This window comes from Notechis scutatus, chromosome 1 (assembly GCF_049901735.1).
Source record: "Notechis scutatus isolate UNSWTSFEM ecotype Mainland chromosome 1, rNotScu1.2, whole genome shotgun sequence".
NCBI classification, from domain to species: Eukaryota; Metazoa; Chordata; class Lepidosauria; order Squamata; family Elapidae; genus Notechis; species Notechis scutatus.
This window is the reverse complement of record NC_142009.1, coordinates 25601815-25616900: the sequence shown is the minus strand read 5'-3', so window position 1 is coordinate 25616900 and position 15086 is coordinate 25601815. Positions and strand designations below refer to the sequence as shown.

The 15086-nt window shown below is 40.1% G+C and overlaps 1 protein-coding gene across 1 annotated transcript in view; it reads right to left on the bottom strand.

The window, feature by feature from the left end:
• The window catches only part of LRRC75A (leucine rich repeat containing 75A), a 58088-nt gene that overhangs the window by 29245 nt on the left and 13757 nt on the right, over nucleotides 1-15086 (bottom strand). The window contains exon 2 of the mRNA XM_026671631.2: nucleotides 6666-6794. Coding sequence (XP_026527416.1) covers nucleotides 6666-6794 — 129 coding nt within the window. The remainder of the gene's footprint in view (nucleotides 1-6665; nucleotides 6795-15086) is intronic.

Genomic DNA, 15086 nt, shown 5'->3' with positions numbered 1-15086 from the left:
AACTAAAGCAGTGTTTCTGAACCTTAAAATTTTAAGATTTGAAGTTTTCAGTTCCCAGAATTCCTCCAGCAAGCAACTGACTGGGGAATTCTGGGAGTTGAAATACAGACATTGCAAAGTTGCTAAGGTTGAGTGTTAAGTATGAGGCATGGGCGTAGAAACGGAGACGAAACTGCTTCTCGTGAACTTCAGCTCTTTATTTAAAGCATGATAACAGAGACCAAAAAACCCTCGGTTAGCAGCCGCCCTTTTATAGAGTGAACTGCTATCCGGATGACCAATGGATGTTGTTATAGGGTTTGAACCTCGTCCAATGGGACTTGGCCCGCTAATAGCCAATCAGATTGCTCGGAATGAACCAATCATAACTTGCCATTATATGGGCCAATAGGAAGTGCAGGATTACGATCCTGCTATGCAAATGAATCTTTATTAATTACATTTCTTTAGTTCACAACATTGAGAAACACTGAGCTAGAAAATTGCTGAGAAGGACAATGATGAAAAGTGACAGTTTAAAAGTCTGAAGCAATTTTCTCTGAGCATCCAAGGGCAAGTGCTCAGTACCCTCCCTTCCAAAGCCGAAAGAGAAATAGTTCAGCCAGAAACATCAGCAGATACCTTCCTGAGACATCATTGTACCCATAGCAGGTCCAAGCCCTATCATATTAGAAAGTTGATTTAAAACTGGGGTGTAATCAATTCCTGGGGCTTCTGTGAATATATACAAAAAAATGACTGAAGGTCCCATGTTCTTTTTTCTTTTTCTAAATAAGATGAGAAACAGTATAATTTAAGCAGACGCCACTAAGTTGGGTTCCACATCTGGTGATCAAATGGGCAAAACAATCACTATTTCAACCTGTTTGTAGTATATATAACACTAACTCGTAGAGCTTCCAAAACAGTCTTTGATTCTATTCCTCCACCCATCTCCCCCTTTTTTTCCTACTTTCCTTAATTTTGCTAAGCATAATTGTTTGTTTCTAGTCCATCCGCCTCATATGTAGATCACAGTATGCCTGAAAAGGGAGGGAGGGGGAGAAAGGTAACATATTCTAAAATGATGCCTTAATTAGCCCATGGCAAAATAAAAATAAAAATCCATATGGTCCACTAGTCTGTTTAAGTAATTAACCATGGAGGGGGGGGGGAGTTAGAGGAACTCTGTGTTGGGATCAAGCATGGTAAAAATATTATTATGCTACTACAGAGACCAAGATTATCACCAAGCTCTGTTGGAAGAAATAACCTTCTGGGTTCAGTTCCAAGTGGGGAAAAAGACACTGGAAACATGGAGGCTGTTTGGAAGGTGGTTTAATGGTGGACAGGACCACATGGCCTGGAGCTCTAGAGTGAAAAGGACGGCTGATCACATGCTTCAAGGTGAAGGAGGAGATCAAGAAAAAGGACTGAGGTGCTGAGAGTACCTGGGTTTTATACCCACTGTTGGGATTTGAATTTGAGCTTGTATTCTGATTGGTTGTCAGACTCCTAGGGGCAACTCCGTAGGCTGTCCTGAGTTCCAGGCTTGGTTGAGCCTTGCTGGATGATGCACTGAAAGGGCTTTTGAGCAATTGCTATAGCTTTACCTGGAGATCTTTGTTATGTAAAGTATTCTGGTCCAGGCCTTAATGGCCCACCCATTAATAAAGGTGGGGGTGAGGTAATAAAGGTGGGGGTCAGCTTCTGCTTCTGAGCTGAGTTTCTGCTTCTGAGTTTCTACTCTTTTTTAGAGAAAATATTCTGCCTTAATATTTCCTAGGATATTTCAATTTTCTAAGAGAGGGGTGGGTGCTAACTTCCTACAGCTCAAAGAAAAGTACTGTTTTGAAGCTAACATCATCTGAGTCAGGGGTCTCCAACCTTGGCAATTTTAAGACTTGTGGACTTCAACTCCCAGAATTCCTCAGCTAGCTTTGCTTTATTATCCAACATAATAATGTAAATTATTAGTCTCTTGCTGCGTAGAAGCTCAAAGTTGCCAATGTTGAATTCTGAGTAATAATCCAGCTGCTCAAGTATTGCAATATGTGTCATTTTCACATTGCAAACATCTATTATCCATGCTGTTAGGAAAACCTGGAGAGCTTGTAAAGCTAAATAGAATCCAAATACCTACCGAAGACTTTGTTTAGGGTAGCATTAGTATTCAACCTTGTGAGAGTTTTGCAATGGGTGCAATTAACTTATCATTACCATCTGAAAGCAGCACCATCAAATAAATAGTGATTTAACCATTCAATAAAGTAAGCCCATTAAAAAACAACAACAGTGGAACTCATTTCTAAATCAAGGAGTTTTAGCAGTAATTATCATAAATGTCCACTTAAGGAATGCGCCGGATTGCCTAGCAATCAAGTTTTATCATATGCCTTAGCTTGGAAATGTCTCTCCAGGGCATGCCTACTTGTCAAAATCATGCCCTAGGTGTTTTGTGTCCGCCCACCCCAGCCAGCATACACAACTTTCCTTTCGCTTTTCCCCTCTGCTGGGAAGCATCTAAATGCACCTGCTGTATTAAGTCATTTATCCCCAATTCAATTTTCTCTTCAGCAGTTTATGTGTTTGGTCCTTGTGACAGAGCAGAATAAAAATATTTCAAGCATTTAGGGAAAGCTCATTTCCATGTAATTTGCACTCACTATTGTCAGGAAGAAGAGCTCCTATCGTCCTTCTTTCATATGTAGAAAAACATGTGCTCAAGAGGGGAAGAATCAATAGGATTGTTGTCTATTCAGTTAAACACAATCTCCCCACCTTAAATGTTTGAAATAAGTACTCAAATGGCAATTATTCTTCCAAATCATTAATAAACAATGCAATGGTAGTCACAAAACGACTATGTTCTCCATGGAAGAGCAGCTTTTTTTCACCTGCATATGGACACGGTTTTGGTCACCACAGTATAAAAAATGAAAAGACTTTAAAAAGAGTGCAGAGAAGATCAACAAGGCAATTAGGGGACTGAAAGCTAAGCCATATGAAGAACACTTGGCACGTTTTGGGTATGTCTAGTTTAATGAAAAGAAGAACCGGGGTGGGGGGGGTTTGACATGATAGCAGTGTTCCAATATTTGAGGGGCTGCCACAAAGAAGAGGAGGGTCAACCTATTCTCCAAAGTACCAGAAAGCAAGACAAGAAGGTATGGATGGAAACTGATCAAAGACAGAATCAACCTAGAACTAAGGAGAATTTTCCTGACAGAACTATTAGTCAATGCAATGACTTGCCTCCAGAAGTTGTGGGTGCTTCAAAATGGGAGGTTTTTAAGAATAGATTGGACAAATATTTTTGTGAAATGGTATAAGGTTTCCTGCTTAAGCAAGGGGTTGGACTAGAACAGGGGTCGCCAACCTTTTGGACCTCAGGGACCACCAAACTCATAATTTTAGATCACAGGGACCACTAACCGGTTCTGTGGGCGTGGCCTAATTTGTGGATGTGGCTTGGTGGTCATGTGACTGGCTGGGCATGGCTTGTATGTAAATATTATATATAAAGATTGAATTTTTTATTAAAAAAAGGGCAACTTTTACCCAAAATCAGGCAAAGCAGGCAGGCAGATTGAGTTGCTCACAGAATCACAGATTCATTCAGAGATATATCTATCTGCCATTGGCTAGCTCAGTCTGTCACATAAAATTTGCTTGCAAGCAAACTCATGAAATTTTCTAGCAAGCAAGCTCACAAAATTAACTCACAACACACCATGCATGTAAATATTGAATTTTTTATTAAAAAAAGAGCAACTTTTACCCAAAATCAGGCAAAGCAGGCAGATTGAGTTGCTCACAGAATCATTCAGTGATCTATCTATCTGCCATCGGCTAGCTCAGTCTCTCAAATCTGCTTGCCATGAGTCTGCACTGAATTTGCTTGCAAGCAAACCTTCAGTCTTAAGGGAGGTTTGGCTGTGCTGAGCTGAAGATCTAAAGACTAGCTAGAAAGCAAGAAATCCATCCATTTCCTGCTTCCTAGCTAATCTAAATCTCCCAGCACAGCAGAACAGATGATGGTCGGAAAAAGGAAAAATAGCAATTTAGCAGGCAAGTTTACCGGGTAAGGAGTGAGTGGGCGTGGAGGTTTCCCGTGGGCCATGTGGGCGGCGCAGCCTTGTGTTTCTGCGCAGCCTGAATTAATTGCTCTGGGGGTGAGATTTCTCTGCAGCCCACCAAAATTTTCTCACGGCCCACCAGTGGGCTGTGGCCCACCAGTTGGTGACCGCTGGACTAGAAGACTTCCAAGGTCTTTTCCTGTTATTCTGTTATTCTAAAAAAGCCAAGATATCCCACTATTTCAGTAGGAACACATCCTTGGTTTAAGGCTACGTTTTGATCTTGGCAAACATTCCGAGAATGTTGAAACCAGGTCACAGGCACTCCTAGTCACAAAACAATGGCCAGACTGGACTTGACAAAGTGCTATTTCTTAGAAATTGGCAACATTGCTTCCTAGCCCCAGAGTTTACCGTTGCCTAGATGTCTTGATAGGGGGAACAATTCCAGCAACAATATTAGACTGCAATTACTAGTTTTATTTTCTAAGGAGGCCTATGGGTAGAATTATAGCTATTATTGAATGAGCAAGGCCCAAACAAGGCAACAAAAATTTGGAGCCAGGCTGCAATAAATCCTTGGGTTCTCTCTCCTGCATTAAAAAGGCCAAATCCCCACCATAAATGTCCTTTGCAGGCAGGCAGTTGAAAAATGTCCAATGACAAATATAATCTTATTGGAAACAAGCAATGAATATCCAGAGAAAGGAACACAATATCTCCAAAAAAGAGAGAAATAAGCCCATTAACAAAACAAATAGAAGCAAGGAATTCCCCATGGCAAATAAATATGCAGTTCTGTTTAAACAAGAACTACAGTACTCTGCTCAAGAACAGCCCTAGAATCAGATATTGAAGGATGGGAGGAAAATGGAGGGAATGTTCCTATTTATGCCTGTTTCTGCATAAACCATTCCGTCAGAGCCACAGAGAAATTGTGTGCTTTGCATACACGCCTAGATATTGTGCAGCTCAGACAAAGGCAAATTCTCGTCCAAGTCAGGCTCAACATCTGGCAACTTGTAGTTTTCTTGGCAACAATACAACAGTGGTTTCCAATTTCTTTCTTTTAAGATTTTTTCCACAAATTTCCTAATCTAACTAACTACAACCTTGGATTTCATGGAGTCTTTCATCTAAGCACTAAGTAGGTCTGGCCTTGCTCAACTTTTCAAAATCAACCAAGGTCAGCTAGATTCTCCACCCACCTGATTTCTGTGGATTGTACAAAATTTATTGTGACATAAAGGTTAGATATCAGATGAAAAGGATTACCAAGATGACAGAGTGGCTGAATTAATACACACTTATCCTGATTTATAAATTAACCTGGCTAATAATATATCAAACCATAAACTAACATAAACTTGCTCAATAGTGGTGACTGTGAGAGGGATCTTGAAGTCCTAATAGACAATCACTTAAATATGAGCCAGCAATATGCTGCAGCTGCCAAAAAACACAGTTCTAGGCTGCATAAACAGAGGGATAGAATCAAGATCACATGAAGTGTTAATACCACTCTATAATGCCTTGGGAAAGCCACACTTGGAATACTGCATCCAATTTTGATCGCCACGATGTAATAAAAGATATTGAGACTCTAGAAAGAGTGCAGAGAAGAGCGACAAAGATGATTAGGGGACTGGAGGCTAAAACATACGATGAACAGTTGCTAGAACTGGATATGTCTAGTCTTATGAAAATAAGGACTGGGGTGACATGATAGCAGTGTTCCAATATCTCAGTGGCTGCCACATAGAAGAGGGAGTCAAGCTATTCTCCAAAGGACCTGAGGGCAGGACAAGAAACAATGGGTGGAAACTAATCAAGGTGAGAAGCAACTTAGAACTAAGGAGAAATGTCCTGACAATTAGAACAATTAATCAGTGGAACAACTTGCCTGTAGAAGTTGTATATGCTCCAACACTGGAAGTTCTTAAAAAGATGTTGGACAACCATTTATCTGAAATAGTATAGGGTTTCTTGCCTGAGCAGACTAGAAGATCTCTAAGGTTCCTTCCAACTCTGTTATTCTATTCTATTCTAAAACAGACTGAATTTATACTTTATGATAAACAATCCATATATAAAATCAAGGTTAATGATAACTGCACATAATATGTTATGGAATGTAACTGGTCGTTCTTCATTTAACCTGCTTAAGCAAGTTCTGTGGATACAACCTAGCTACCACAGCAAGAGTTTTTCCTCCCTTGTGCTAATGACTTTTGAACTCATCTTTTTCATCCATTTTGGTCCAACAGAGTTTCTATCACAAGCCCAAACATTTTGCCCCTATCTAATTACAATTATTTTCACACTCAGTAGCCCTTTTTGTAAATACTTGTCTCCCAACATTTCATCCACCAGTGGCTGCTGAAATACTCCTGGATAGCTGCCTGCATCCTATAAATTCAGCCCCAGAATCACGCTCTAGTTTGCCACCACACAAGGTAGAAAAGTCGATCAAGATATGAGCCAGTTCTCAGATGGTTCAATTAGCAATTCCTTCTAAGAGATGTGAGCTCTAGCAACCCTTTTGTTATAGGTAGCAATTTTACTCTTTCCTCAAACAAACCCAAACAACTGCAAGTGAGTACTTACTGGTTTAGGGCAATGGATGTATCTGGCAAGGCTGATGATCAGGTCATGGGTGATTGGGTCAACAAGGTTTCTAAAGCTGGCATAGCGATATAAGACATCATCCAGTGAAGTTGATTCCATTCCCAAATCCTGCAGAGGAACAAGTAAATAAACATTTTGAAGACATTAATGCATACTTAGCTTCCTCTGTGACTGGATGTATTGATGGATACAATCCTGCAAACAGGCAACAATCCTATCACAGTACCATTTCCATCATCTTGAGGGTTTGAAATTCCCCAGAAATAAGAACTTGCACAAATATACATATGCACATATAAACAAGCAGATGAGGAAACAACCATACATTATTGCTTTGTTCAATCAACCCATCAAGTTGGGATCTCTGGAGATGCCTTGCATAAATGAAAGGTTGCGATTATGTTAGTTATTGAAGTAACACATATTCTGGTCACATAGTACTAAACCATAAACTCGTTACATTGGGTTTTGACAACATACTAACCTACAGGAAAGGAACCAACACAATAAATGACCTAGTTTAGGATGTTGTATGAATGTAGCTGAATTGGAATTGTCTGGAACAAGGAATGTCTTGGCTTTTCCCTCCCTCACCATTCATACTCCTTAGCTTCGCAGAGAAAAAAAACATAATAACTGCCCTTTTCTTTATGGGCTACATTAATACCCAATTATCTGACTTCCTCTCCTAGCAATTTGACTGCTCCCCTTGCATGGAGTGCACGAACAGGCACTGAAAGAAGATAAGAGTTCTGCACAGAACAACTGTTTTTCCTGTGATGGGGAACTTTTTCATGGCAGGATGACTCACACTTAACATGGGTCCAAGCCAGATATATACTAATTCAACTTCTCTTCACATTTTTGTAACAGAAAAATAAGCTATAATTTATTTAATGCTTATATCTATCATTCTTAAGCTGAAGACCCTCCAAATATAGTGCCATTCCTCAAATCCCCCAGCCAATATAGCCAAATAAATCCCAACAAACTTGGAAAATGCTGGTTGGGAAAGATAATTGGAATTAATATTTATTTGTCCTGATCTTCTGCTTAAATCTCAAGTTTCAGAGGATTAGTTTGATTCCAACATTATGAAAGAGGGAGAAAAAAAATCCTCTCCAATTATTTTTGTATGCAATGTATGACTTTTTACATCTCTACCATGTCCCCCCTCCTCCTTCCTTTGTTGGAGGTGAGATCCATTCCCGTCCTCTTGGATTTCTGAAAAGGCCTTAAATCTTTGGCTCTGCTGGGCTCCTATGAGGTGCTCTATATTGGAGGTGGTTGATTGTGTAAAAGAGAAGACCTCCCTTCACTACTGTTTGTACTCTTAGTTTTTGTCTCTTTAATTCTTACTAATTTTAGTTATTTTTCAATTTATTCTTTTTTCATTTAGTAAGCCTCCCAGAGTCACTTAAACAATCAGCTGAGCAGCATATAAATATAGTAGATAAATAAAATAAACAGTCTTTGTATTAATTCATGACTAGGATTGTGCTTGGAGGGTTCCTTCATAACTACATAGCCTACTTTTGATGAGAAATTCAGCATTATTCAACCTTTTGAACTTTAAGAGTCTGAAACTTCTATATTACTAGTACTATATCTAAAGCTTTACCAATGAGAAAGGCATAAATTCAAGCCAAGGATGGAAATAGCTATGCATCCATCAAGCAATGAGATCATTTCCACCTTTATTTGTGGCAAATTTTCCCTCTCCAGCATGGAACAAATACAAAGCAAATCAGACCTGAATGGGCCAATTTGCCTTTCAGAGTGAATACATAAGCCATCATTACTGTCCAGACTCCCCTGATGCACTGCATGACTACTTGGCACATTTAAAAATGAAATGCATATAAGGACAATATTCAAAAAGCAACTTCTTTTATGCCTGTATAACTGACAGATACAATAGCTTTATAGAAGTCTTCAGGAACATTATAGTTATTGATACAAGCCCTTGAGGCCCACTGTTTTTCTTTTCTTTTTTTTAGGCAAAGCAATTTTGCTTCAAGTCAATTTTATTTACAAAAACTCTCAGAAATTGAGGTTATTCAACAGGAACAACAACACACAGCCTAAAATCTTGCTTTTTCCCATAAGGTACTAGGAAACAGCAATCAGGGCTGCCTCTTTACAAAATATCCTGTGTTTAACTGTCTCACAAGCTTACTATCCTATAAAGCAGAAGAGAATGATGATAGCCTTATTTACTTAGTGAAGTACCAGCTGCTTTTTTGAACATAAGCAGTGTGTTGCTGGATCGGACCCCTGGCTGGCCCATCTAATCCAGCAGACTGTTCTTATGATGGCCAACCAACTGCAGAGGAAGCCAATCTGTATTTCCCCAAAATATTTTCTATGTTTCATAAGTTTATTAATAACAGATGGCAATTACAAAGACAATATTAGGTAAGATAGGAGTTTTAAGCCATAAGTGGTTATCTTTAGAAAGTATATGTGGCAATCTGCTGAGGTAAATCTCACCTGAAAATCAGCTTGAGAGCACTTTCAATTCAAATTTTTCCAACAACCTTCAGCATTACAGATAGAGGACTTAAAACTGGTTGTTTAAGAATTGTTGGAAATTATGACAGCCCATAAAACAGTTTTGGCTGTCATAAAAAGACTCCCTCCCAATCACACGATCACAATCTGGATGCCTGGTTCATTCTCACAACTGGCTGCCAAGTGCCCTACAATCATGGGATGGCCATTTGCAGTCTCCTCTGTCAGCTTCCCCAGAAAATCATTGGGGAAGTCAGCATGGAAGGTTGCAAGCTGCCACCTGCCGAGAGGACTTCAGCTCATCTCTTGGGACTCGCTGAAAGAGCTGCCTGCCAAGGGTAGCTGAACTCCCTCCATGGGGTGAGAAACAAAGCTCAGATCTTGATGATTTGAATGTTTATGCACTCTGTGGAAGGAGTTCTCTTCTGCATGTTCTTTTGGTGGGGTGGTGAAATGGATCACGAAGATCTGAGCCCCATCCCTGCACCCCATCAAAGGCATTCCCTTCCAAGCACAGAGGGGAGATGATATCCTTCAGCAGGCAACCCTCTAGTGAAGAGAGGGAGATGAAATCCAAGCAGAGAGTGGAATGCAGTAAGGTAAGGCGCATGACGTGCCTCAGGTGGGTAGGGAAGGCTATATTGCTACTCCGGACCATGAGAGCGGAGGTGGTTCTGCTCAGGTTCTGACCAGTTCTGAAGAACCGGTAGCGGAAATATTGAGTAGTTAGGATAACTTGGCAAATACCACCTCTGACTGGCCCCGCCCCCATCTATTCTCTGCCTCCCGAGTCCCACCTGATTGGCTGGCTCTTCTTTTGTTGCCCTGCACAGGAGAATGGAGCTGGAAATCAGGTTAGTGGGATGGGGAGGGAATGGGGATTTTGCAGTATCCTTCCCCTGCCACGCCCACCAAGCCACGCCCACAGAACCGGTAGTAAAAAAAATTGAATCCCACCACTGCATGAGAGAGACCCTGTCCTAGATCTTTTCTGATATTTGGAAACTGTCAGGGTCTGGAAGATAGAGAACAGAATGAAACTGATCCTTGATCAATTGCTAATTTTACACTGAGATTCTTAGATCCAGCCACAGTTGTTCTTGGATGGACGTTTACCCTTGAAGAAGCGGGTTCACAAACGGAGGTTTCTTCTGGACTCACAGCTCCCACTGGACGAGCAAGGTGAAGGTGATTCCCAGAAGGGCCTATGTCCAGTACTGGGCAGGAGGACCTGGCTACAGTGATTCATGTGTAGGAAATGACCAGGCTGAGCCCAAGGGATGGATCAAGCAAGTTATCAATTTGGAGTCTTTTCGCGCCCATAAAAAATCTAAATCCAGCCCCCCTTGAATTCCGTTTACTGTTACCTACTGCCTTGCCTTGATCATGGGTAGTTCAGATTTTTGTTTAGAGGATGCATGAAATAAACTTGTACTCGTTTTGGATCTAATCCTGACTCCCGATTTCTTGTGCCTGACCTCATGCCCTCATCACCCATCCACCCCAGTTAGACTACTGCAATGTACAGGTAGTCCTCGACTTACAACCACAATTCAGCCCAACATTTCTGTTGTTAAGTGAGACATTTGTTAAGTGAGTTTTTCCCCTTTTTACAACCTTTTCTTGCGAAAGTTGTTAAGTGAATTCCTGCAGCTGATAAGTTAATAACCCGGCTGTTAAGTGAATCTGGCTTCCCCATTGACTTTGCTATCAGAAGGTTGCAAAAGGTGATCACATGACCTTGGGACACAGCAACGGTCATAAAAATGAATCTGTTGCCAAGCATCTGGATTTTGATCTTATGATCATGGGGAAACTGCAAAGGTCGTAACTGTCAAAAACGGTCATAACTCACTTTTTTCAGTGCCGTTGCTGTTGTAATTTTGAGTTGTAAGCTGGGGACTACTTGTACTCAACTTGGAGCTGTCCTTAAAAACTACTTGCAATTGAACCAACATTGAATGGATAGACTTTCTGGTTCCTGGCATTGGGGACACATAATTCTAGTTTTGCAGATCTTGCATTGGTTGCCAATTGGTTTCCAGATACAATTTTTGACCTATGAAAATTCTTTACGACTAGGTACCCAGATATCCACAAGACCACCTACAACAATCAGTATCAGCCCAACTGATCAGATTAAACAGGAGAAACTGCTACAAATCTCACATTTTTCAAAACGAGAGGTACTGAAGTGAGAAAATACTGTTTTTCTTTTGGAGCACTGATGCTGTGGAACCATCCTGTTGGTGGAGATTAGACCAGCCCACTCTTTGTTAATGGTTCAAAAACTATTATAAAGGGAATTGTTTTGGTGTCTTCCCCTGATTTTATGATGCCATGTTTAATTTTCACTTGTATTGTCCTTACTATTGCCTTTGTTTCAGGACTGCTTTTTGCTGCTGTTATTTATGAAGTTTCAGTGTAGTGATGTTACTATGTGTGTATGTTTTAAATTGTCTTAAATTTTGTTTTAAATTTTGGTCACCTAAAAAAGATGTTGAGACTCTAAAAAAAGTACAGAGAAAAACAAGCAGGATGATTAGGGGACTGGAGACTAAAACAGATGAAGAACGGTTACAGGAACTGGGCTTGGCTAGTCTAGTGAAGAGAAGGACCAGGGGAGACATGATAGCGGTCTTCCAATATTTGAGGGGCTGCCAGAGAGAGGAAGGGGTCAAGCTATTTTCTAAAGCGCCTGTAGGCCAGACAAGGAATAATGGATGGAAACTGAACAAGGAGGGATTTAACCTGGAAATAAGGAGAAACTTTCTGAGAGTGAGAACAATCAACCAATGGAACAGCTTGCCCTCGGAAGTTGTGGGAGCGTCATCACTTGAGAGTTTCAAGAAGAGATTGGACTGCCATTTGTCAGAAATAGTATAGGGACTAGATGACCTACAAGGTCCCTTCCAACTCTGATTATCTGTTATCTGTCTTCTATATTATATGCAACTCACCAAGGGTTTTTTCTAATGCAGTGGGATATAAATGTATTTAATTAATAATAATAAAGCAAAACAAATCAGAGGATCACAAATAGCACAGGCAGTAACAACTCTATAATTTGGCAAGCTTCAACAGTATATCTTCCTATTATCAGGAAGAAAACCTTTTTAAAAATTGAAATCACAGACGACCATTGGCTTAGATAGGAAAATCTATTCTGAGAAGTCAAATATTATTGTGAAAAGCATATCTAGGCTTATAATTAGAAGATCTTATAAGGACTGTGTGGGACTGAGCACAAATTGAATGCTGAAAGGAAGCAAAGTTATAGATAATGTTTCTTAATCTGTCTCTTTCATTAATTTCTTCTGAGCTGTTTCAAAGGTTCCAAAACAATTACATAACAACAAACTGTCAAATTTTCATCCCACAAGTTTTTAAATGCTTGAGCAGACACACAACTTAGGCATATAATTAAATTAAAATGGCATTTAGGAAACAAAATCATAGATGGGAGGGCACTTTAACAGGAAATGTTGAAGCTGGGCTGCTCTGAAAGACACTAAGGCACTTTAAATTAAAACATGCCTTTAATTAAATTCCAAGGGAGTCAAGTTTAATTGCACCCTGTCTTTCTGCATACACAAGCAATGACTTTCCTCACAAATTTGGGATAGCTAAATTGCTACCAGGAACAACGTCAATCAGAAACATAAAACAGAAGTTCCTAAAAGGACACCAAATTGTACCAAGCTTTCAAATGTTCGCCAGTATTATGGTAGACGTATGATGGTTACTTCCATAAAAGCTAATCATGCTTTGGAAAGCATTCATACTGAGTGCTTACCAGAGCAGAAAGGCGGTGTATAAATCAGATATAAATAAACAACTTTTTGTTCATAGTTTCAATCCAGTAGATGCTCCTAACATAAACAACTATACAACAGCTACACATAGGAACATAGCGTTGGAGAAGGGCAATAGTGGGATTCAAAAACATTTCCTACTGGTTCTGTGGGTGTGGCTTGGTGGGCATGGCTTGGTGGGCGTGGCAGGGGAAGGATACTGCAAAATCCCCATTCCCTCCCCACCCTACCCCACCCCACTAACCTGCTTTCCAGCTCCATTCTCCTGTGCAGGGCAACAAAGGAAGATCAGCTGAGACTTGGAAGGCAGAGAACAGCTGGGGGCAGGGCTAGTCAGAGGTGGTATTTGCCGGTTCTCCAAACTACTCAAAATTTCCACTACCGGTTCTCTAGAACTGGTCAGAACCTGCTGAAAACCACCTATGGAGAAGGGTGGAAGTGACACCAAGAGAAATGGCCAAAGCTATGAAAAGGGCAGCAACCGTAATACAAAGCAGTGCCCTGCCATCTAAGACTGAAACTATACTAAACAATTGCAACCAGCCTGCCTTCCACTGAAGACATGTATACTGCACAAGACAGAAACAGTGCTGAGAAAATATCTATAGACCCCTCACATCCTGGATATAAACTATTTCAACTTCTTCCCTCAAGATGACACTATAGGACATTGCACGCCAAAACAACTAGACACAAGGAAAGTTTTTCTCTCATGCCATCACTCTGCTAAATAACTAATTCCCACAACACTGTCTTATGCTGTAGGATGTCAAACCACGTAGTAGGGCTATATTACTATTATCCTTTTCATCTTTCCTGTTACCTATTCCTTTAGCATGTTATGACAATTGTTGCTTGTATCTTATGATTTATGTTGATTGCCTTATTTACTATCCTATGACTATCACTGAGTGTTGTATCTTATAATTTAGGATTGTATTTTATTATCATGATTTATCATGTTGCTTGCATGTGCACTGAGAGCTTATGCACTGGAGACAAATTCCTTTTGTGTCCAATCACACTTGGCCAATAAAGAATTCTATTCTGTTCCATTCCATTCCGTTCCATTAAATTAATTATCTCTGATGCAACACACGGTTGAAGATTTTTGATTTCCTTCTCACGCAAGTCAACAACCAAATGCTCTGAACTGTGGGAAAAGACGTAAGAATATATTCATAAAACCACTTCAGTCATCATGACCTTTAAGTGCTTCTTGAGCACCAGGAAGTGAACTGACTCTTAGATTGCTAGACTGGGGAGAAAACAGCACTCATGACAAATTGTATAACAAAGATGAAGAAGTTGCATCCTCTCATGACCACTATTGGTGAATATTGGTGTCACAAGTTCTCATTTTAAATCCAGAAGTACATAAATCTCTAATGAAAAAGATGTATTAGGTACAACATAATTTTAAAAACCCAAAGGCACATCCCCATTCACATTACCACCCAATTTACATAATTGGACTCCTAATAAATATTAAGAGAAACCCCCGGCTGGCAAAACATTGCCCAGTCAGGGATTGGACTGGGACTGGTTTAAATCCATCCTTAGCCATGAAAACTCACTGGGTGACTGAGCCAATCACCCTCTTTCTCAACCAGCCTGTCTCACAGGGTCCCTTATGGCAATGAAGTTAAATAAAATGAAGGAATGTCTCTGTTAGGAATATAAGTCACCTAAAAGGTATTTGGGTTAGAAATATATAAGCCAGGATAGACATTTTAGTACTATGTCTTTAAGAGATTGCAAAAACTGCAATTGGGTGTGGTTTTTCAAACGGCCATAAGATGGAGCCAGAAACCTGGTTGTTTAGCCTTAGTATCAGAAGAGAGTGTGTCTCAGTGAGTCTCTTTTTTCTTCTGTTGGAAAGTATTGCCGTTCCTCCATTTTTCCTAATTGACTGCTATTTCTAGATTTAAGTCTAATACTGAACTGTTTTTGACACTGGACTTTCTAATTGGATTATCCCTGGATTGAAAACTGACTGATTTACCTGTGAATGAATTTGGATTGCTTGTTTGGACTTTGCTTAACGTTTCTGGAAGTAAAAACCTACATT